Raw genomic sequence first — 25,391 nt, forward strand, 5'->3', positions numbered from 1 at the left:
AAACAGATGTCATGCTTTAAAGTAGAATTTGTGAGATGTAAGGCTCTTAGTGATCAATAGTTCAAATGTAATAGCACACTGCAGGGGGTTATCCAGAATTGAAAAGCAGCTAGTGCCAATTTTTAACACTTCACTCACCTCCCAAAAATATTCTGCAGAATTTCTGATTCCAGTAATCCAGATAAGGATATATCAAACCAGTACTCTTGCTGAGAGCACTAGAGCAGCTGGATAAAATAATTTTTAAAATTCTGTTTGAAGACACTGGAGAAGTACCAAGACAGCAAGTATCTGAAGGACCAAGATTCTAGACAGAAGTAAAGCACAAAGAGGTAAGTCTGACATTTGGTGCTGCTTTTGCTTTTCAAAGCATTTGCCAATATGTAATTGGCGGCCAAGGGGGTGAGAAACTTAACAGAAAGTAGTGTTTAGGGCAGCCCAGGTGGCTCAGCAGTTTAGCACCGCCTTCAGCCCAGGCGTGATCCTGGAGACCCCGGATAGAGTCCCACGTCAGGCCCCCTGCATGAAGCCTGCTTCTCCCTCTGCCTGTGTCTCTGCCTATTTCTCTCTCTCTGATCTCTCATGAGTAAATAAATAAAATCTTAAAAAAAAAAGAAAAAGAAAGGAAGTAGCGTTTAAGAAGTTGAGAAACTGCCACAGAGCTTTAGGTAAGAGTCAATGGACTAAGGCTACCAAGTTATACGTCAGGGTCTGCTGAACAAGCAGGGCTTCCAACTAGACTCCTGAGGGGCTACATTCTTGATGTAAGTATAAAGTAGAAATAAGCCAGCTCTTAGACTGAAACTCATCTTCAAATAAACTCAATCCCAGAATGGATTAATGTATCATTTAACCCCTACCCTAACGACCTGCCAGAAGCAAAAGTAAAAACAACATCATACATAGCCTCAAATTATCACATTTTTAAAATGCTATGTCCAACATTCAATTAAAAAAAAGAACAAAGACATAAGACCAAATGACCTCAAAACAAAAATAGAAAGATCCACCAAAAGCACAGTAGTCAAGAGAAAAAATTAGAGGAAAAATGTAATTAATAAGCTAATACAAGGGAAAAATGGAATAACATAGTTAACATAAAAAAGAGCAAGGATAGTTAGATAAAAGGACATAGAATAGGTGGGAAAATAGAAAAGAAAGAGAGTAGGACAAATACAATTGTATTATTTATATTATAATTCAATTAAATAATCAAATTAAAAGACAAAGGTTGTGACAGCTGATTATAAATATACAAATATATGTTGCTTATAAAAGATATAACTTACATAAGGGGACATGGATACATGATATGTGAAGCAAATACAAACCAAAATAAAACTGGTGTAGGTATACTTTGAGATGAATGTAGTAGGTTTTAAGGCAAGAAGCATTACTAGAAAATAGAAGAATGTTTCATAATGATGAAGGCTCAATATACAAAGAAAATATAACAGTTCTAAATTGGCATGCACCTAACCACACAACGTTAAATAAAACAAAAAAGGTAAGTCGACAATTATAAAGGAAAATTTTAAAACACCAGTCTCAGTGAGGATATAGAAGAACTGAAAAACATGACTAACAAACTTGATTTATATAGAACACTGCATTCAACAGTGAACTGTAGACTGCACATTCTCTTCAATGTACATGGAAATCAGGCAGCCCAGGTAGCTCGGCAGTTTAGTGCCACCTTCAGCCCAGGGCGTGATCCCGGAGGTCCAGGATTGAGTTCCACATCTGGCTCCCTGCATGGAGCCTGCTTCTCCCTCTGCCTGTGTCTCTCTCTGTGTCTTTCATGATTAAATAAATAAAAATCTTAAAAAAAATGTACATGGAAATCTTGCCACTGACCATATAATGAGCCGTAAGGGAATTTCAATAAATTTCAAAGGGTTGATATAATACAGAACAGGTTAAGGTGTGTGTGTGTGTGTGTGTTTCCCTAGAAAATGTTGTTTGAAATTAGGAAATAAACTTTTAAGAAATCTAAAGCAAAGAAGAATTCCCAACAGAATGTTAGAAATATGTTGAACTGAATGACAATGAAAAATACACATAAAATTGTCAGAATGCAATCAAAGTCATGCTTAAATGGAAATTATACCCTTGAATGCATACATTAGGAAACAGAAGCTGAAAAATCCATGACTTAAGCATCTATCACAAATTAGCATAAGAACAACACATTTAAACAAACTTGGAAGACTTACACTATTGAATATAAATATTTATAAAGTAAGGCAGTTAAGGACCAAGTGTAGCAGTAGATATACACATTTATATGGGCTTTTGATTGGTTTATTTTTATTGAATTACAGTTGACATACAGTATTACATTATTTGCAGTTGTACAACATAGCAGTTCGACAAATCTATACGTTATGCAATGATTACCATGACAAGTGTAGTTACATTTGTCAAATACGTTATTACAATATTATTGACTCTATTCTCTATGTTGTACTTTTCATATTCCTAACTTATATTTGTAAGGTTGTAGTTCTTAATCCCCTTCATGTACTTTGCCCATCCTCCTATACCCCTCTACTTTGATGACCACCATTTTGTTCTCTTTATTTATGAGCCTATTTGTTTCTTTTTGCTGTCTATTCACTTGTTTTTATTTTTAGCTTCCACATATAAGTGAAATAATATTGTATTTGTCTTTCTCTGTCTGACTTATTTCATTTAGCATAACATCCCCTAGGTCCATCATGTTGTCACAAATGACAAGATTTCTTTTTTTATGGCTAACATTCCATTGTGTGTGTGTGTAGATAGATAGATAGATAGATAGATAGATAGATAGATAGATAGTACATGTTATTTATCCTTTCGTCTATGGATGGATACTTGGGGTGCTTCTGTATCTTAACTATTGTAAAGAATGCTGCAATACACATAGGGGTGCATATATCTTTTCCAATTAGTGTTTTCATTTTCTTTGGGTAAATATCCAGTAGCAGAATTATTGGATCATATGGTATTTCTTTTTTTTTTTTTTTTCTGAATCTCCACAGAGGTAGATTGTAGGCTTAAAAGTTAACATTAAAAATACAAATTCTGCAAAATAAAAAGAATTTGGGGGCATCTGGCTTAGTCAGTACAGCATGCAAGATCAAGATCAAGATCTTGATCTGGGAGGGGGGTGTGACTTCAAGCCCCATGCTGGGTGTAGAAATTATTTAAAAACGAAACCTTAAAAATTTTTTCAAGACCTTGAGGCAGTAAGATTTTTAAAGTGGCACAAAGAGCACTAACGAGCCCCTGGCAACTACCATTTTATTCTATATTTCTATGAAATTGGGTTTTATTTATTAAGATTCCATATAGAACTGATGCCATACAGTATTTGTCTTTCTCTATCTGGCTTATTTTTCTTAGTGTAATGCCCTCCAGGTACATCAATGATACAGCAAATGCCAAGATTCCCTTCATCTGTCAATGGACACTTAGGTTGTTTCCCCATCTTAGCTATTGTGAATAATGCTGCAGTAGACATGGATAGATACTTCTTCAAATACTGATTTGTTTCCTCTGGATCTTTATCCATAAGTGGGATTGCTGGGTCATGTAGTAGTTTTGTTTTGTTTTGTTTTTGAGGAACCTCCATATTGTTTTCCATAGTGGCTGTACCAATTTACACTCCCACCAACAGTGAACAAGGGTTTCCTTTACTCCACATCGTTGTCAACCTTTGTAATCTCTTTTTTGATAAAAGGCATCTTAACAGGTATGAGGTGTTATCAAATTGCGGTTTTGGTTTGAACCTCCCAGATGAATAGTGATGTTGAGTACCTTCTCATGTACTTGTTGGATGTTCTCTTTGGAAAAATGTATTTTCAGATCCTTTGTTTATTTTTCAATTGAATTATTTGATTTGTTGTTGTTGTTATTGAGTTGTATTAGTTCCTCCTATATTTGGATATTAACCCCTTATCAAATACATGATTTTCAAATATTTTCTCCCCTTCGTAGATTGCCATTTCATTATTTTGACTATTTCCTTTGCTATGCAGAAGCTTTTTAGTTTAATGTAGTCCCACTTATTTTATTTTTCTTTCTTTTTCTTTTTTTTAGGTAGACTCCATGCCCAATGTGAGCCTTGAACCCACAACCATGAGATCAAGACCTGAGCCAAGATTAAGAATAAGATACTCAACTGACTGAGCCACCCAGGTGCCCCTAGTCCCACTTGTATTTTAGTTTTTGTGGCCTATGCTTTTGTTGTCTTATCCTCACCCTCCACCTCGCCCCACCCCACCCCCCAAATTGCCAAGACTAATGTCAAGAAGCTTATTCTTGATGTTTTCTTCTAGGAGTTTTATGTTTTCAGGTCTTATATTTAAGTCTTGAATTAATTTTTAGTTAGTTTTTGTGAGGGGTGTAAGGTCCAGGTTCATTCTTTTGCATGTGGACATCCAATTTTCCTACCACTACTTATTGAAAAGACTATCCTCTCCCCATTGTGTGTTCTTGGTCGAAGACTAGTTGACTCTATACGCATGGGTTCAGTTCTGGACCCTTTATTCTATCCGTTGATCTGCATGCCTGTTTTTATCACAGTACCAACCACAAAATGGAGTACAATGTAAATGTTAAAGAAATGATATAGACTTATATTTACTGATATGGAAAACTGTGTTATATTGTTGAATTTAAAACCTCAAGTTATAAACAAAAAGCATATATTCACATAGAAAGGTATTTTAAAGGATGTTCATTTCGTGGGAAAAATTAGAGAGGGTGACAAAATATGAGAGACGCCTAACTCTGGGAAACGAACAAGGAGTAGTGGAAGGGGAGACAGGCAGGGGGATGGTGTGACTGGGTGATGGGCACTGAGGGGGGCAATTGATGGGATGAGCACTGGGTGTTATACTATATGTTGGCAAATCGAACTTTAATAAAATTTAAAAAAGGATGTTCATTTCTAGACTGGAAGAATTTAAGTGGCTTTTACTTTTGTTCTCTATATTTTATGGTATTGTTTACTTTCTATTATAGTATTATTTATCTTACAATCAAAATATTTTATTTTCGTCTAAGGTATTGCTGAACTGTATTGATTTTGCTTACAAAATGTCCTGTCCTTTACATTTGTATAATTCAGGCTCTGTTTCAGGTCTTCATTATTTCTTACATGGTCATGTAATAATAATAATAATAATAATAATAATAATAATAATAATAATAGTTTTTTTCTGTCTTAGCAGTAGTGACACATGATATCTGTATACTACTTACCAGTTTATGAAGTCTTTCAGTACATTATCCCCACTAAGACCCCAAAACTTTACAAGTAAAGAAATATGAAGACAATCTACCTTTACTAGAGTGAATTGTGGCAGAGGTGAAAAGGTAGAGATAAAGAGAAAGTCAGTGGGATCAAAAAATCTAAAAAGTATTCTAATTTCTGACACTGTGATCTCAATATGCACAAATATTAGTCAGAGTAAAACCATCCCTCTATATATGAATATGCCTGTTCAATTTGACAGAACAAAATACAAAATACAGAAGATAAATAACAGAAGGGTCATACTTTTGAAGGAATTACAAAGATTTTTTTCATGATTACAAAGATTATTTCATAATTAATGAAAGCACAATATAATTGAATGATGGAAACTTAGAATTTGAACAACAAACTCATTCCAAAGACAAGTGACCTAAAGCCATAAATCCATTTTAACATCTAAACCATCAAAGCTTAATTTAAGCTACAAAAATGTCTTCATTGTGCAGAAGATTCAGGTAAAAGAGACTTCCAGAATTTTTTTTGTTTTCAAGAAATTTGCTTAACTGTTTCTTTGATAACAGTGAAGTTTCTAATGGAGAATATGCTAGGAAACCAGAAAAGGAACATCTGATCTCACTGTGACATTGTGGTAAAAGATCTTATAAGAAACTGATACAGAGCACAAGGATCTGTAAGAAACTGGCCAATTTTACTGTTAGCTAATAAATGGATGACTAAAGTGTATGTGAATTTATAACCCCTTGCATCTACTGTGAACTGTGGTTAATTAAAAAATATAAGTGAGAACATTCATAATTTGTTACTTCACACTAAAATCTAAGGGACAAACTGAGCATATTCAAAATCTATGGCACGTATTTTGCCTTATGTCCTAGCTTCTGTAGCTGTACTTCAGAGAATGGATTAAGAAGACATTAAAGCTTATTAGATAGAAAGGTGTCATCCCCTTATATCAAGGTACGTGAAGAAAAAAGTTCAAGAATTATACATTCTTAGAAAACATAAAATATCCTTTGGGCCCTGGCAAGGAAAATGTCAACAAGTCAAAAGAGACTAGATGGCTATTGACCAGTTTCATGAAGGCAAAGCTGCAAGCCAAGATGGAATAATGCTTTCCCACCATGTGTGTAAGGCACAAATGACACTAATCCTTTTTAATGGTCACAAAAGCTGACAACTTACTCAGCCTTAGAACTGAAGGCACAAAATCATCTTTGGGAATGACTCACCATAAACAGGTCACGAGCACCAATGTCAACAGCTAACAGAAATGCCTTTTCAAATCTCTGGTACCTGAAAGGAAAAAAAGAAATGTTATATGTTAGTTGTGAACAAACCACAAAGGAGAGAGCTGCTTGTTTAATATATTTATGTATTATTGTTTTTGTTCTTCGTTGGGAAAAATATTTTCAAGCAATAGGGAATTTGCCTGCTGGGATTTTCTGCGTGTGAATGTTAATGCACTTACAAGGAGCTGAGGCAAAGAGCCTATAGAGGCCTCCAATGCAACTTTCAAGGATAAGCTTAGCCCAGAGTAGGTGCTGCTGAATACAGAGAAAGGCTGACCTAGGAAATAGGTCTCTCATAATTTTTAACTTTATCGTGTTTTATCGGAGAAAAGTATGGGGATATGGAGAATATAGCAGGATAAAAGTAATTAACAAATCAAAGAATTATACTTTTGTGTTTCTTAGGTAAAAGGTGAGAAGTCGCTTGTATGATTACAAAAGTCCTATTTGTGAGTTTTGGAGAAAATACATCCTAGGCTGTTCTAAAATGATGAAATAAATGGTTTCTAAATATTTTAAAGTATTTTCTAAATATGCAAAGAACTACTTTTCTACTCTTTTTTTCACAATCATACTCTCTTTCCCTGAAGTATAACTTTGATAATTCCTTTTGATGAAAGTTTAATTTTATACTAAGATACATGAAGCTACAATTTAATTACCTTTACAAAAAGTTTAAGATCTTGAGAGGAAAGCATGTCAAGATCGTATACTCTTGCATATAGCTTTAGAAAGAAAGGTCTTTTTTTTTTTAAATTTTTTTGGTCTGAATGCTGAGATTTACACAGATATAACTGAGTCTTTCTGACTCCAAAAGCAAGCAGTTAAGTTCTTTGTTCTCTATCTTATATTGTGAAATATGATAGTATAAAAATAAAGATTTCAACTAAAACATATCAGAAATGTACATTAGTTATTACTACCAGATTACATAAATTTACTAATAAAATATCTATAATAAAGTCTAAACAAAAAATTAATGACTGTTATCCCCAATCTCCTCCTTTGCCTTCTTACTAAACTCTCCAGTATTTGCCTGAATCCCTTTCAACTAGGGAAGATCAGAAGGCAATTGTGATTATTTTTGTTTCAGGAAGCTTACTGACTCATTATATATTCAGTGGATGTGGAAGAAAAAGGAGAGAGGATTATAGCAAGTTGTATTATTTGTTCATACAGTCATTGCTGTTTAGTATATGATCCCACTACACTGAAACTTTTTTTTTTTAAGATTTTATTTACTTATTCATGAGAGACACACACAGAGAGAGAAAGAGAGAGAGAGAGAGAGAGAGAGAGAGAGAGGCAGAGACACAGGAAGAGGGAGAAGCAGGCTCCATGCAGGGAGCAGGACGTGGGACTTGATCCCATGTCTCCAGGATCACACCCTCGGCTGCAAGCGGCGCTAAACCACTGTGCCACGGGGGCTCCCCTGAAACTTTTCTGACAACATGATTAACAGTAATCATCCATCTTCTAATGATCAAACAAATGATAAGTTCTCTTGTTTGCCCTTTTGGCCACATGTGACCCTATAAATTTCCACTCCTTGAAACCCTCCCTTCCCTCACATTTGGAAATATCATTCTTTGTTTTCCAATTTCTGGCATTTCATCTTCTTAATCTCCTTTCCTAGTTTGTTTTTCTCTGCCTACTCCTTGAAATTGGTGTTCTATAATACTCTTTTATTTATACTCACTACTCTAGTCTCCCCAATAACCTTACCCAGTCTCATGGCATTTATAATTATATCAGTGACTCAATAATCTCTAGGATCCCTATCTTTCCTGAGCTTGAAACTCTTGTTTCCAGGTACTTTGAATTTAAAATGTCTAATGTGTTCACTGATACATCAAGTTGGCAATTATATATAGGATAAATTAAAATTGGAGACAGTGAAATTAAGAGGGGCAAGATAGAATGTGTTTTTCTTTCTAGGTGAGAGGCAATGATGGACACTTTGATCAAAAGAAAGAATTGGCATTGGCATCTGGCAGCATGACCAACTAGAAATAGCAGAGGAAGTTCCCAACTAGACTGCCTATAAAACACACGTTAAAGTATACCATAGAAATCTGAAAAAATAAGAAAATCTCTCCAAGGGTCCCAGAGTCTCAATAAAAAAAAAAAAAAACTAACTAAATGAAATCCCTCATTAAAACTAGAGTAAGGGGAGAGAGGCAAGATGAGGAGTCCTTCATTCACCTGGTCCACCAAATGTGCCTAGGTAACTTCCAAAACATTCTGAACACCTATGAATTCAACCTGAGGTGTAAAGAGAACAACTGGAATGCTACAGAGAGAAACATGATCACTTCTGACAAGGTAGGAAGACAGAGAAGAAAGACAAGGGAGGAGAGCCGAGGAAAGCTGGGGCAGGAAAGCAGTGGACTGGACAATCGGGACCTTTAGAACTCTGCACCTGAGTATAAACCAGCAAATCTTATATCAAACCCAGCATCGATCACAAAAACAGAAACAAGATGATAGGGGTGCGGGCAGAATGGAAAGGGAGAATAATGGTCTCACAGACTGAACCAACACGGTGTTCCACTTGGTTCTTTGTGTATTTGCTATATTTCTCTGACTGAAAAGTACTCAGTGGAGAAATAGGGCAGAGTTGCAGGAAGGGAAGTGAAGTCTCAATATTTCCAGAGACACAATAGGAATAAGGGCACCTGGGAGAAAGCTCACTGCAAACCACAGTTAGATGATGGTAAAGGGCTGGAGCACCGCAAACCTCCCGGGACACCTGGGAGAAGCTGGCCAGTTTTGTGGGCCAGCACCTGAGCTCTCTTTACCCTAGAGCCTGGCAATGGACGGAGGTGGCTGCCCTCCATTCCCTTCGTGAGAGGCAGACCCCAGGAGCAGGTCCAGTGGAGCTGGGCCCTCCATCAGATGGTGCCCCTGCAGATGAAGCCTGCAATCCCCATTCCCTCTGGGACAGGCAGAAGCGGAGAGGGCACGGGACAGTAGAGAACTCTGCTGCTGCTGGGCACACTTCCATTTGTGCAGATCAGTGCCTGGTGCCTGCCCCCAGGGGCATCTAGGCCAGTGCGCACTGGGAGACTGCAGTTTGGTACTCATGGGGAGCTCTTGGCTCTGGGGCTGGAGATCTGGCTGCAGCCACTTTTCTTTTCATCTTTCACCTGGGAGAGGTAGAGCCGCTAGGGAACAAAGGCCTTACAGGATAAACAGCTCACACTGAGCCGGGCACCAGGCAGGGGGCGGGCATCTTTTCCCAGGAACAGACACCTGAGAATCAGTGCAGCAGGCCCCTCCCCCAGAAGACCTGCTTGAAGGACAAGGGAAGAGCAAGTTTACTGACCAAGCAGCACTGGAAAGCTCCAGGAATGAGGGAAGGTAGTATATAGAACTCGAAGTCTGCTTCCTTATGATTCATTTATCTTTCAGGTTAAAAATTTCCAATGTTTTTTCTCTTTTCCTGCCTCAACAACATTTTACTAACTCTTCATTTTTAAGCTTTTTCCTTTTATATTTCTACAATTACATGTCTTAGATATATTCTTCATTTTTGGATTCCTTTCAACAGATTCAATTTAATTTTGGTAGATATATGAGTTGTGGGGTTTTGTTTTTCTGTCTATTTATGTTTTATAATGGTGGAAGTTAGTACCTTCTAACACATGGACCAAAATACACAAAGAACCAAGTGGAACACCGTGTTCGTTCAGTCTGTGAGACTATTATTTTCCCTTTCCATTCCACCCCCACCCCTATCATCTTGCTTCTGTTTTTGTGATCGATGCTGGGTTTCTATATAAGATTTGCTGGTTTATACAAATTTGGAATTTAACATCTTCTAATATACAGAATAAAATACACCCAGAACCATGAGGAACACGCTCTAGGTCTACTTAGTGAGACTATATTCTCGCTCCACCACCATTTCCTCACCAACCCTTTTTAAAATTTTTAAAATTTTTTTCATCTTGTTTATCACTTTCATGGTCCTTAGGTTTAATTTTGTTATGTTTTTCTTTTTATTTTTCTGGTCTCTGAACTCTTCAGAATTGTCAAGACTGTATTTTACTTAGGTCATGATTGATATTTTTGACTCTCCTCATGCATACAGCCATTCTGCACTGGACAAAATGACTAGAAGGAAGAATTCACCACAAAAGAAAGAACCAGAAGTAATACTCCCTGCTACAGACCTACTAGATGTGGATTTAAACACCATGTCAGAGATACAATTCAGAAATACAATTAATACTGGTGGCTCTGGAAAAAAAGCAAAAAGGACTCGAGAGATTCTCTTACTGAAGAACTGAGATCTAATCAGGCCAAAATTAAAAATACTTTAAGAGATGTCATCTAAACTGGATACTCTATCTGCTAGGGTTAATGAAGTGGGAGAGTGAGTGACATAGAAGACAAATTGATGGAAAGGAAGGAAGAGAGGAAAAAAGAGAAAAAAAAATTAACACAGGAAGAAAGTAATATTCATCATATTGGGATTCCAAAAGAGGTAGAGAGGACCACAAAGTATATTTGAACAAATCATAGCTGAGAACTTCCCTAATCTGGGGAAGGAAACAGGTATTCAGATCCAAGAGATAGAGAGGACCCCCTCCTAAAATCAACAAAAACCAATCAATACACCAACATATAATAGTGAAGTTTGCAAATTTCAAAGATAAAGAGAAAATTCTAAAGGTATTCTTCTCAAGTGCACATGGAACTTTCTCCAGAATAGACCACAGACTAGGTCATAAATCAGCTCTTAATTGATACTAAAAGAATGGGATTATCCCCTGCATATATTCAGACACAATGCTTTGAAACTAGAACTCAATCACAAGAAGAAATTTGGAAGAAATTCAAACACATGAAGGTTAAAGAGCATCCTACTAAAAGATGAATGGGTCAACCAGGAAATTAGAGAAGAATCAAAAAGATTCATGGAAATTAATGAAAATGCAAGTACAACTGTTCAAAATCTGGGATCCCTGGGTGGCATAGCGGTTTAGCGCCTGCCTTTGGCCCAGGGCGCGATCCTGGAGACCCAGGATCGAGTCCCACGTCAGGCTCTCGGTGCATGGAGCCTGCTTCTCCCTCTGCCTGTGTCTCTGCCTCTCTCTCTCTCTCTCTCTCTCTCTCTCTGTGACTGTCATAAATAAATAAAAATTGAAAATAAAATAAAAATAAAACAAAATCTTTGGGATACAGCAAAAGCAGTCCCTAAGAGGGAAATATATCACAATACAAGCCTCCCTCAAAACACTGGAAAAAACTCAAATACACAAGCTAACCTCGCACCTAAAGGAACTGGATAAAGAACAGCAAATAAAACCTAAGCCAAGCAGAAGAAGAGAGTTAATAAAGATTAAAGCAAAACTCAATGAAATAGAGACCAGAAAAACTGTAGAACAGATCAACAAAACCAAGAGCTGGTTCTTTGCAAGAATTAATAAGATAGATAAACCCCTAGCCAGTCTTATTAAAAACAAAAGAGAAAAGACTCAAATTAATAAAATCATGAATGAAAGAGGAGAGATCACAACCAATATCAAGGAAATAAAACGATTTTAAAAATGTATTATGAGCAACTATATGCCAACAAATTAGGCAATCTAGAAGAAATGGAAGCATTTACGGAAACCCACAAATTGCCAAAACTGAAACAAGAAGAAGCAGAAACCTGAATAGGCCAATAACTAGTAAGGGAATTGAAGCAGTCATCAAAAACCCCCCAAGACACAAAAGTCCCGGGCCAGATGGCTTCCCAGAGGAATTTTACCAAACATTTAAAGAAGAAATAATACCTATTCTACTAAAGCTGCTTCAAAGGATAGAAATGGAGCAAATACTTCCAAACTTGTTCTATGAGGCCAGCATCACATTAATTCCAAAACCAGACAAAGACCCCAGCAAAAAGGAGGATTACAGACCAATATCCCTGATGAATATTGATGCAAAAATTCCCCCCATAGGATCCAACAGTACATAGAGAGGATTTTTCACCACAACCAAGTGGTAGTGATCCTGGGATGTAAAGTTGGTTCAACATTCGTAAAACATCAATCCCATTTACAATTGCACCCAAAACCATAAGGTACCTAGGAATAAACCTAACAAAAGAGGTAAAGGATCTATACCCTAAAAACTACAGAACACTTCTGAAAGAAATTCAGGAAGACACAAAGAGATGAAAAAATATTCCATGCTCATGGATTGGAAGAATTAATATTGTGAAAATATCTGTGCTACCCAAGGCAATTTACAGGTTCAATGCAATCCCTATCAAAATACCATGGACTTTCTTCACAGAGTTGGAACAAATAATCTTAACATCCTTTCTTCATAAAAACCCTCAACAAAGTAGGGATAGAGGGAACATACACTTCAACGTCATAAAGGCCATAAAGGAAAGTCCCACAGCGAGTATCATTCTCAAGGAGGTTAAACAGAGAGCTTTTCCCCTATGGTCAGGAACATAATAGGGATATGCATTCTCACCACTGTTGTTCAACATAGTACTAGAAGTCCTAGCCTCAGTGATTGCAGTGACAACAAAAAGAAATAAAAGGCATTCAAATTGGCAAAGAAGTCAAACCCTCCCTCTTCACAGATGACATGATACTGTATATAGAAAACTCAGAAGACTCTCTTCCAAGATTGCTAGAACTCATACAGCAATTCAGCAGTGTGGCAGGATACAAAATCCATGCACAGAAATCAGTGGCATTTTTATACATTAACAATGAGATGGAAGAAAGAGAAATTAGGAATCAATCCCATTTACAATTCTAAATTGTAAAAATCATGAGATACCTAGGAATAATCCTAACCAAAGAGGTAAAAGATCCGTTTGAAAACTACATAGGACACTGATGAAAGAATTTGAGGAAGACATAAAGAGATGGAAACATATTCCATGCTCATAGAACGGAAGAATAAATATTGTGAAAATGTCTGTTACCCAGGGCAATTTACAAGTACAATGCAAGCTCTATCAAAATACCATGGGCTTTCTTTATAGAGCTGGAAGAAATAATCTTAAGATTTGTATGGAGCCAGAAAAGATCTCAAATAGCCAGAAGAATGTTGAAAAAGAAAAGCAAAGCTGGAGGCATCACAATGCCTGACATCAATCTATATTACAAAGCTGTGATCATCAAGACAGTATGGTACTGGCACAAAAATAGACATAGAGATCAATAAAACAAAATAGAGAACCCAGAAATAGACTCTGAACTCTATGGTCAACTCATCTTCAACAAAGCAGGAAAGAATATCCAATGGAAAAAGGACAACCTCTTCAATAAATGGTGTTGGGAAAATCAAATAGTCATAAGCAGAAAAATAAAACTGGATCATTCTCTTACACCACACACAAAGGTAAACTCAAAATGCTTGAAAGATCTAAATGTGAGGCAAGAATCCATTAAATACTAGAGGAGAACACAGGCAAAAACATTTTTGAACTTGGCCACAGTAACTTCTTACTAGACACATCTATGAAGGGAAGGGAAACAAAAGCAAAAATGAATTGTTGGGACTTTATCAAGATAAAAAGCTTCTGCACAGGGAAGGAAACAGTCAACAAAACTAAAAGATAACCTACAGAATGGGAGAAGAGATTTGCAAATGACGTATCAGATAAAGGGCCAATCGATCTTGGCCAATCGATTGATCCAAGATCGATAAAGAACTTATCAAACTCAACACCCAAGAAACAAAAAATCCAGTCAAGAAATGGGCAGAAGACATGAACAGACATTTCTCCAAAGAGGTACACAACGACAACAAGCACATGAAAAAATGCTCCGCTTGCCATCAGGGAAATACAAATCAAAACCACAATGAGATACCACCTCATACCAATAAGAATGTCTAAAATTAATAAGACAGGAAACAACGAAGGTTGTAGAGGATGTGGAAAAAGGGCAATCCTCTTACACTGTTGGTGGGAATGCAAGCTAGTACAGGTGGAAAGTTGGAAAACTATGAAGTTCTTCAAGAAGTTAAAAGTAGAGCTACCCTATAACCCAGCAATTGCACTACTGGGTATTTACCCCAAAGATACAGATGTAGTGAAACGCTGGGACATCTGCACCCCAATGTTCATAGTAACAATGTCCACAACAGCCAAACTGTGTTAGAAGCCACGATGTCCTTCAACAAATGAATGGATAAAGATGGTGTGGTCTATATATACAATGGAACATTACTCAGCCATTAGAAAGGACAAAAAGCCATCATTTGTTTCCAAGTGGATGGAACTTGGAAACCCTATAATTCCAAGGGTATTATACTGAGTGAAATAAGTCAATTGAAGGACAATCATCATATTGTTTCACTCATACGAGGAATAAGAAATAGTGAAAGGGACCATAAGGGAAAAGAGAGGAACTGAGTGGGGAAAAATTAGATGGAGACAAACCATAAGAGACTTCAAACTCTGGGAAACAAAGCATTGTGGAAAGGAAGCTGGATCGAGGGATGGGATAGTTGGGTGACAGCACTGAGGAGGGCACTTGATGGACTGAGCACTGGGTGTTACATTGTATGCTGGCATATTTAATTTAAATTTAAAATTTTTTAAAAATTTAAAAATGGAAAAATAATAAAGATCCTTGGACAGAGAGCAAATACTAGGAGGGGGGCAGGGCCTGGGAGAGGCAAAATTATTCTAAGGGCCATCACATTCAAGAGACCGAGACTTGAACAAGTCTCAAGGTAAAGGTGCTAAACTGAAGACTTCTGATTAAGCCAGGGGCTAAAATGTTCCCAGGATATAGGGTGCCTAATTTTGGCATAAAGAATTAAAATAAAAATCGTATCTGGATTAAAGCATTTTTTAAAGTAGGCTCTACAACCCCAAAACCTAGAGTCACATGCTCCACCATCTGAGTGAGCCAGGCAGGTGCCCCTGGATTAAAGCATTTTTGATAGAAAGCCCCAGGATTACCATTAATTAAATTAAAACAAATAGGAGTTCACAATCAAAAATCACCAAATGCAAGGGCACCTGGGTGGCCCAGGAACTTAGGTGACTGATATTATTTCAGTTTGGGTCTTGATCTCAGGGTTGAGTTCAAGCCCTGTCTCAGGGTCCCTGCTCAGCAGGGAGTCTGCTTGGGATTCTCTTTTCTCTTGTGTGCTTTCTCCAAAATAAATAAATAAATCTTTTTTTAAAAAAATCACCAAATACCACAAGCTTTGATGATGGAAAATAATTTCACAGATTGTTTTTTCTTTTGGTATCTTATAGTTCCTTTATGCTTTCCTTACTTTTTAAAATTTTTTATTTAAATTCAATTTGGTTAACATATATGGTACTGTTAGTTTCAGAGGCAGAATTCAGTGATCCATCAGTTGCATACAACACCCAGTGCTCATTATATCATGTGCTCTCTTTAATGCCCATCACCCAGTTACCCCATCCCCCACACACCTCCAGCGACCCTCAGTTTGTTCCCGATAGTTGAGAGTCTCTTATGGTTTGCCTCCTTCTCCATTTTCCTCTTATTTTTCCTTCCCCTCCCCTATGTTCATGTTTTGTTTCTTAAATTCCACATATGAGTGAAATCATATGGTATTTGTCTTTCTCTGACTTATTTCGCTTAGCATAATACACTCTAGTTCCATCACGTCGTTGCAAATGGCAAGATTTCATTCTTTTTGATGGCTGAGTAACATCTCATTTATATATATACACATCTTTATCCATTCATCTCTCAATGGACATCTGGGCTCTTTCCATATTTTGGCTCTTGTGAACATCAACATGGGGTGCAGGTGCCCCTTTGAATCACTATGTTTGTATCCTTTGGATAAATATGTAGTACTGCAATTGCTGGTCAGATGGTAGTTCTATTTTTAACTTTTTGAGGAACCTCCATACTGTTTTTCAAAGTGGCTGCACCAGCTTGCATTCCCATCAGCAGTGTGAGAGTTCCCCTTTCTCCGCATCCTTGCCAACATCTGCTGTTTCCTGAGTTGTTAATTTTAGCCATTCTGACGGTATAACATGGTATCTCATTGTGGTTTTGATTTATATTTCCTTGATGCTGAGTGATGTCGAGCATTTTTTAATGTGTCTGTTGGCCATCTGTATGTCTTCTTTGGGGAAATGTCTGTTTATGTCTTCTGCCCATTTCATGACTGGATTTTTTGCTTTTTGGGTATTGAGTTTGATAAGGTCTTTATGGATTTTGGAGACTAGCTTTTTATCTGATAAGACATTTGCAAATATCTTTTCCCATTTCGAAGGTTGCCTTTTAGTTTTGTTGACTATTTCCTTTGCTGTGCAAAAGCGTTTTATCTTGATGAAATCCCAAGATTTCATGTTTGCTTTTGTTTCTTTTGTGCTTTCTTCACTCGGTTTCATTTTTTTCTTTGCTCTCCTTCAGCTGGGTAATTTCAAAAGAGTTGTCTTCCACCTCTGATTCTTGCTTTCACTCAATCCTGTCTGCTATTAATGCTCTCTACTACATTTTTTCATTTCATCCATTGTATTCTGTACCTCCAGAGTCTTTTTGGTTCTCCTTCTTCTTATTTTAATTATTTCTATCTTTGTAAAGTTCTCATTTTGTTTGTACATGGTTTTCCCTATCTTGTCTTTGTTTTTTGTAGTTCATCGAGCTTCCTTAAAAAAAACAACTATTTGTAATTCTTTATTGAGCAAATCAGACCTTCATTTCTTTGGGGATATTTACTAGAAAATTGTGTTCCTCTGGTGGTATCATGTCTCCTTGGTTTCTCATGATCCTTGAAGTCTGTATTGCTACTTTCCCATTTTAAGAAGTAGTCACCTTGTCCAGCCTTACCAACTAATGTAGGGAATGAAATACCTTCTTTTAGCTTTGTGGGGATTCTGAGTCTTTCTCAGAACTTTTCCATGTATACACCTGCTCCACACTTCTCTTCCCCCTTTGGGAGGAATTCTTAAGATTGTATGCCTTCTCTCTGTTCTGTAACCCTAGGCCAGATGCTGAGAGCCTCCTGTTTGCTTTCCTTAGGGCAGTCCTTGATGCTCAAATTTGTGTGGTTTCTCTTAATCCTACAGAGTCAGGCCAGTTTTGTGTGTGTGATTAGTAGCCATTTGCAAAGTTTCCTCTTGTCACCCTGGACATGTGCATAGGGAGCTGGCCATGTGTTGGGGGCACATATGGAACATTGGGGGTACTTGATGCCAGTTTTGGGGATCCATAGGAAAGGTGTCCTCATGAGTTTGTGGGCAGCCTTCCTGGTAACAGTCTGCCATTCAGTTAGTAGGATCTGTGTCCCTTTGATGACCTCTGAGAGCTGTGATTGCTATTGTTCCTGCTGCTCCCCACCACTTAGTTACACAGCACACTTTAGTATTCTAAATGGGTGAGAAAGAAGTGAGTCTCTGGCAGCAACCTGCACAGCTTGGGAAACCAAGCACTTACTCACATGCTCTCACTCTGAGCCACTGGAGAAATAGTGGGCTGAGGAGGTCTCTCTTGGCATTGAGCTGTGCCAGCTTGGGGAAGGGATGACACACGTAACATGAAACCACTCTTCTTACCCTTATTCAATGCATCCAACCTGAAGATTTTTTTTTTCCTCTTTGCTCCAGTGGTGTGTTAGAACTTTTCCACTGGACTCCCAGAATTCCGCAAAGGCATTCTTATTCATGGGTGATTATCTAAATTGGTGTCGCTTGGGGGTAAGATGATAAAAAAAAACTTATTCTGTCATTTTGATGTCATTCTCATTCTAGAAGTTGTATAATTTCACCTTTTACAATTAGGGCTGTGATCCATTTCAGGTAATATTTGTGTTGGCATGAGGTAGAGGACAAGACTAATTTTTCCCCCATATGGATGTATAGTTTATGTGGCATTTTTGGAAAAGACCATCTAGTATATATTGAATTACCTTATTGATTTGGTAAAAAAAAACAAAAACAAAAAACAGTTGTAGTAAGTTTTGAAATCAGGAAGAATGTGTCCTCTTTCTTCTCTTTTAAGATTGTTTGGGCTATATGGGGCCCTTTGCAATTTCATGTAATTTGTAAACTTGCCTTTTCTATATCTTTAAAAAAAAAAAGCCATTGGAATTTTGGTTGGAGTTGCATTGAATCTGTAGACTGCTTTGGATAGTACTGCCATCTTAACAAGAATAAGTTATAAGTTTTCAGTGTATAAGACTTGGCCAGGTGTAGAATTCTTTTATATATAATTTACATATAAAATATATATAATATGTTATATAATTCTTTTCAACATATATATTGAAGTATTCACATAAAATGTTATATTAGTTTTGGGTTTATAATATAATGATTCTACAACTCCATACATTATTCAGTGCTCATGATGAAAAATGTACTCTTATCTCTCTTTTTATGTCTTTCACCCATCACCCCCCACCTGCCTTCCCTCTGGCAACCATCAGTGTGCTCTCTGTATTTTTCATCTTTTTCTTTGTTCATTCGTCTTATTTCTTAAATTCCATATATGAGTGAAATTATATAGCATTTGTCATTCTCCGACTGACTTATTTCACTTAGCATTATACCCTCTAGGTATGTATATCTGTCATCACAAATGTCAAGATCACATTCTTTTTTATGGCTAACAGTCCATGGCATATATAATATACACATCACATACTCTTCTTCCATTCATCTATCAATGGGCATCCAAGTCTTGACTATTGTAAGTAATACTGCAGTAAACATAGGGGTGCATATATCTTTTTTAATTAGTGTTTTCATTTCCTTTGGGTAAATACCCAGTAGTGGAATTACCTGAATCATTGATATTTCTATTTTTAATTTTTTAAGGAACCTCCATACTGTTTTCCATAGTGGCTGCACCAGTTTGCACTGCCATATAACACATAGGGTTCCTTTATCTCTACATTCTCATCAACATTTGTTATTTCTTGTCTTTTTGGTACTAGTTATTCTGACAGGTGTAAGGCAATACTTCATTGTAGTCTTGATTTTGCAATTCCCCGATGATTAGTTGATGCTGATATATTTTCATGTGTCTGTTAGCCATCTGTATGCCCTTTTCGGGAAAATGTCGATTCAAGTCCTTTGCTCATTTTAATCAGGTTATTTGTTTTTTTGTTTTTTTGTTTTTTTGTTTTTTTTTTTGGTGTTATGTAAGTTCTTTATATGTTTTGTATATTACCCTCTTATCAGATACATCATTTGCAAATATTTTCCCTCTTCACTAGGTTGCCCTTTTGTTCTGTTGGTGTTCTCCTTTGCTGTGCAAATACTTTTTATTTTGGTGTAGTCCCAATAGTTTAACTTTTCTTTTGTTTCTCTTGCCTGAGGTGACATATGTACCATATTGTTTCTACAGCCTATGTGGAAGAATTTTACTGTCTATGTTTACTTCTAGGAATTTTATGGTTTTTAGGTCTTACGTTTAGGTCTTTAATCTACTTTATTTTTGTGTATGGTGTTAAGAAAGTGGTCCAGTTCATTCTGTTGCATGTAGCTTTCCAGTTTTCCCAGAACCATCTGTTGAAAAGACTATCTTTTCCCCATTGTCTCCTTTGTTGTAGATTAATTGATCATATAAGTGTAGGTTTACTTCTAGGCTATTCTGTTCCATGGATCTATGTCCCTACTTTTGTGATACTCTTGATTATCTCAGCTTTGTGTTATACCTAGAAATCTGGAATTGTGATACCTCCAGCTCTGTTCTTTATCAAAATTGCTTTGACTAAGGATCTTTTGTGGTTCCATACAAATATAAGGATTACTTGTTCTAGTTCTATAAACAGTGCCATTGGAAGTTTGAGAAGGATTGTGTTGAATGTGTAGGTTGTTTTGGTAGTATGGATGTTTTAACAATATCGGTTCTTCTACTCCATAAGCATAAAATACCTTTCCATTTGTGCCATCTTCAATTTCTTAGTTTTCAGAATACAGGTCTTTCACCTCCTTGGTTAATTTTATTCCTTGGTACAAATGCAAATGGCATTATTTTCTTAATTTCTCTGTTACTTTATTATTAGTGTATAGAAATGCAACAGATTTTGTATCCTGAAAGTTTACTGAATTCATTTATCAGTTCTAGTAGTTATTTGATGGTCTTTAGGATGTTCTATAGATAGTATCATGTTGTCTGCAAATAGTGGAAGCTTTACTTCTTCCTTACTCATTTGGATGACTTTTATTTCATTTTCTTGTCTGCGGCTACAGCTAGGACTTCCAGTACTATGCTGAATAAAAGTGGTGAGAGTGGTCACCCTTGTCTTGTTCCTGATTTTAGAGAAACATATATGAAAAATCCACAGCTAACATCCTGAGTTGAAAGCTTTAACCTCTAAGATCAAGTGTAGAATTCTTGGTTTATGGTTTTTTCCTTTGTACATATTAAATGTCATCCCACCACTTTCTGACCTCCATGGTTTCTAATGAGAAATAAGCTGTTAATCTTACTGAGGACCCTGTCTACAAGGTAAGTTGCTTTCTGCTTTCCACTTTCAAGATTCCCTTTTGGCTTTTGAATTCTGATTCTAATGTGTTTTGATGTGGACCTTGTTGAATTGATTCTATTTGAATTTCATCATGTTTCTTAGATATGTAGATTCATGCTGCTAGTCAAAAATTTCTTTTAAGACTCCCATAATGCATATGCTTGATGGCACCTTGCTCAGGTTCTATTCATTTTTCTTCATCCTTTTTTTCTATCTGCTCCTCTAACTTGATAATTGTCCTATTTTAACATGCACTGATTCTTTCTTTTCCCTGTTCAAATGTGTTGAGCCAATCTAGTAAGTGTTTCATTTCAACGATTATACCTTACAGCTCAAAATTTTCTATTTGATTTCTCTTTATAATTTTGGTCTCTTTATTGTATTCTCTGTCTGGTAATACATCATCCTTCTGGTTCATTGTCAATGGTTTCCTTTAGCTCTTTGAGCTCATTTAAACTCCTAGTTGGTATAAAGTATTTGTCAAATAAGCCCAATGCCTGGGCTTCTCCTGTGATGCTCTCAACATTTTTTTCCCTGTGAATGAACCAGACTTGCCTGCTTCTTTGTATGCCTTTCAATTTTTTTTTTTGAAATTAGACATTTTGAGTATCATAATGTGATAACTCTGGAAATCAGATTCTTCCCCTCTCCAAGTTTTGCTGTGCTATTGAGGGCACTTATCCATTTGTTTACTCACATTCTCAAACTGTTTTTGCAAGGCCTATATTCTTTGTCATGTGTGATCACTGACATCTCTGTTTCATCATCTCATCAATCAGCCAGGATTTTAAAAAATCCTGACAGATGACCTGATAGATCTTTAAAAAAAAAAAAAAAATCCTGAAGCAACAAACAACTCTTCCAGTCTTTGTAGAGCAGCTTGCAGTTAGGATACTCCTTCATTGCTTAGCCAAATTACCTACATACAATTCTGTCTAGCCTTCCCTGCTTGCTTATGCAGAGCCCAAGGTCTTCCAGAGGTTTATGACTGGAGTTCTCTCAGGTATTTCTGAGCATGCATCCAGTTTTAGGCCTATGTGTTGTACCTGTGATTCCCTGGTATATGTGGTAGCCCTTCAAGGGCCTTGTTCTCCAAATATTTTCTCCTCTGTCTTCTCTTTCCCAGGCCTATTGGTTCAACTGCTGCTTTCCCCATTCTCCACCTCTTGCCTGAGACAGCTATGCATATTATATGTCTTTAAAAATGCTTTTGACATATGTGAATGCTTTTGCCAGAGATGTTGTTCCAGCCTGATGGAGGCAAAACAAAATGAAGCCTCTGCAAGGGTCACTCTGGAAACCACAAGACTGGTCAAAATACAAAATGCACAGCCAGTTTTTTTTAGAACAAGGTCCATCATGGTCTTCTGGCACCAGCTAGGTAACACCAGGAATGCTAACCACTGTCCTCATGGCCACTATTATACTGGGTAATGGGGGATGGTAGACAGGTAAACAAAAATACAGTAATGTTTTCTTACCAATATTTAATATCCTCTGTCTTTATTACACACTCTCCTGATTGTTATATTTTTAAATTAGATTCTAGAGTTAAAGTTAATTCTGTCAGTTTTGTTTGCTTAATGATTGCTTCAGTGGAAGGACTGATTCTTGGAGCTCCCTACTCTGCTGTTTTCATGTCATCTCTCCCACTTCTATTTATAGACCTCAATGTGGCATTCATGAGAATATATCTCTCAGATCTCCTACTGCAGGGAGTATAACTGACTGACAGCCCCAGCTGCTGCATTTTGAAATGTATCATTGTGTTTTCCTGTTAAGGCTACACTTTCCACAGGCTGCTCCTGGGCAGTGACTGCGGGTAGTTGAGATACCAAGGCAGTCCTGTTCCTGGGTGACATGGGATTCTTCAGATGGGCAACATTAGCTTCACGACTTCTGACAGCCTTAGAACTCTCTTTACAACTGCTCTGTGGTATGGCAGAGGCTGTGGATGGGCAATACTTACTAAGTAGACAATGGAATATGCTGATTACTACTAAGTTGTATTTATGCCGTAAGGAAGCATTATGAGAGACTGAGTGCTCTTGTCATTTCTTTCCTTTTTCTGAGTGTTATTTTCAAACAGTTAATAGCCAGGGAACCACTTTGGTAGATTACAGAGATCCTTATCATCTGCATTTGAAAAGCAGACACAGTTGACAGGTGGGAGACCTAACAGAGTCACAGAGTTCTAGAGGTATTTGGATGTATCACCAAGACAAGTTCACTTTGCTAGTCAATATCCTATTTAAAAACACCTGGGATCCTGATTTTTGGGTAGGCTTTGAGGGTGTTGACAGTGCAGAACCCTTGAATCTGAGCTAGCACTTCTACTGTGGTAGAAGATCCTGTAAAGACCTCTCCCCACAACCCAACAAATGTTCCCTCTCCTCAGAAAATGCCCCTTCTCCTCTCCTGGTTGCCAGCTGATAACTGGGTTTAAATTTCAGCACAACCCAGCTGGAAACATGCTAGATATGATAAACCAGGGGACCGCACACTTAAAGAGTTCCAAGATTTAGCCAGCATGTGCCAGTAAGAAAAAAGGGCTTGGAATGGAAGATAGGATAAATAAGAATTCATTAATGTGGGCGTACTCTTTCAGGATATGGAATTTAACATCCTCATCAAGGACTCCAGGGGGCTGGGATAAATTGCTATTGGAATGGCTCATAAAAGCCTGGGGGGAAAAACCCACAATGGCCTATACTCAATGAAGTGGAAATGCCTGGCAATGGCATATCACACAAAAGGAAAGAAAGTGGATAGTGGATGAGGGAAAGCATGAATGCTATTTGCAGCCATGAGATGAAATGCAGTGACAATAGACAGAGTTTTATCTTACTAACTTCCCTTTTTGTCTTCAGTTTCCATGGAGTAGCTGCTCTCTGAACCTATGTGGAAAAAAGATCTGTACAGTGGTATGCATGAGAATGCATCTCTGAGATCTCTGACTTCAGGGAACAAAATAGATCAATAGCTTCAGCTCTTGTGATCTAAAATTCATCACTACACCTAAACTGAAGCTACATTCCCTCAAGCTATACCCAAACAATGAATGATGAAGCAGGGATTCTCAGGCAGGTCCATTCCTGGGAGACGTGGACCTGTCTTGTCATTGCCTTTGCCCAGCCTTGAGAAGTCTTGTTCTATGCAAGCACAGTTTAGGGAACTCCTAAATTGACCCTTATGCAGATTTCTGGAGCTCCTTCTCTGCACAGCATCTACCTCTCCAGTACACAAACCCATAAATTCCAGTTGTCTCATATTCCCTGAACTCCGACCAATGCAACAAACAGCTGTGTTCTGCTTGGGTTCCTCCTCCTTGCTCTCTAGTTAGAAAGTGCTCTTCCCCTCCCCTCCCCCACCATTGGAAAACTGGGAGATTATAAGATTGGTCTCATTTGTTTTTCACTCTCAGGGATCAGAGTCCTGCACTGTCAATCACTTAATCTCTAAAAACAAATTTTAATACATTTTTTCCAGTTTAATAGATGTCTCTGGTGATAGATCCGTCTGTTACCAGTTAATTATCACACCTGACAGAAGTCTCAACAATAATATCTTCAATAAATGTTATAACCCCATCAACACCCACGGTAACAACAGTAGCAAAGTACCATTTATTGAGATCTTCTCTATACTAGTTACTATTCTAAGTACTTTCTATGTATTAACTCATGTAATGTTCACAACCCTATCAGATTGGTACTATTATTATCTTCCATTTAACAATGAGAAAATTCAAGCACAGAGAGGTTAAGTAAAAGTTGGCATACACAATATAATCAGTTAAATTTTTAGAATTTGAGATAATGAATAATTCTTTAGTGTTAAGTATATCCCATATAATATTTGGGACTTACTTATACGGAACAGTTCTGAAATTCACATTTCACTGGGCATTCTTTATTTTTATTTCCTAAATAAATCTGGCACTTTAAACTTACTCAAGGTCCTATTGCTACCTGTATAGCAGTCTGGCTCCAAAACTTGCACCCTCTACCAGAGCACTGCTCTAATAGCACTAGAAAAAAAAAAAAAAAAAAAAAAACTATGTGCTGCAGGCTTGTAGGTCCTTCTTCTTTAGATCAGGTTTCTGCTTCTTGGGTTCCTGAATTCCAGATTAGAAATGCCATCTTGTGTTTATTAAAAAGGAATGACCAAATGGCTTCCAGGTTTGGCTCTACAAAGAAAAGAGCCAGCCCCCTCGTTGGCTTCTACGGCCTGTTAGGAGCCCAGAATTCTATCATTTTGAACTCTACAAGCTTTCAAATTCGTATCATTCAAAAGTTATCATCAGCTACATTGTCACCTATAAGTATATTTACTTTTATAGGGTGTTTACAGAATATCTCTAATGCACAAGATCCTGTGCCAGAAGT

General features: G+C 37.2%; 1 protein-coding gene across 7 annotated transcripts in view; it reads right to left on the reverse strand.

Annotated features, from left to right (window-relative positions):
- Positions 1–25,391, reverse strand: part of WDPCP (WD repeat containing planar cell polarity effector) — a 448,174-nt gene that overhangs the window by 192,828 nt on the left and 229,955 nt on the right. For all 7 annotated transcript variants that reach the window (XM_072743082.1, XM_025992718.2, XM_072743081.1 and 4 more), the window contains one exon: positions 6,499–6,562. In XM_072743082.1, coding sequence (XP_072599183.1) covers positions 6,499–6,562 — 64 coding nt within the window. The remainder of the gene's footprint in view (positions 1–6,498; positions 6,563–25,391) is intronic.

This window comes from Vulpes vulpes, chromosome 16 (genome assembly GCF_048418805.1).
Source record: "Vulpes vulpes isolate BD-2025 chromosome 16, VulVul3, whole genome shotgun sequence".
NCBI classification, from domain to species: Eukaryota; Metazoa; Chordata; class Mammalia; order Carnivora; family Canidae; genus Vulpes; species Vulpes vulpes.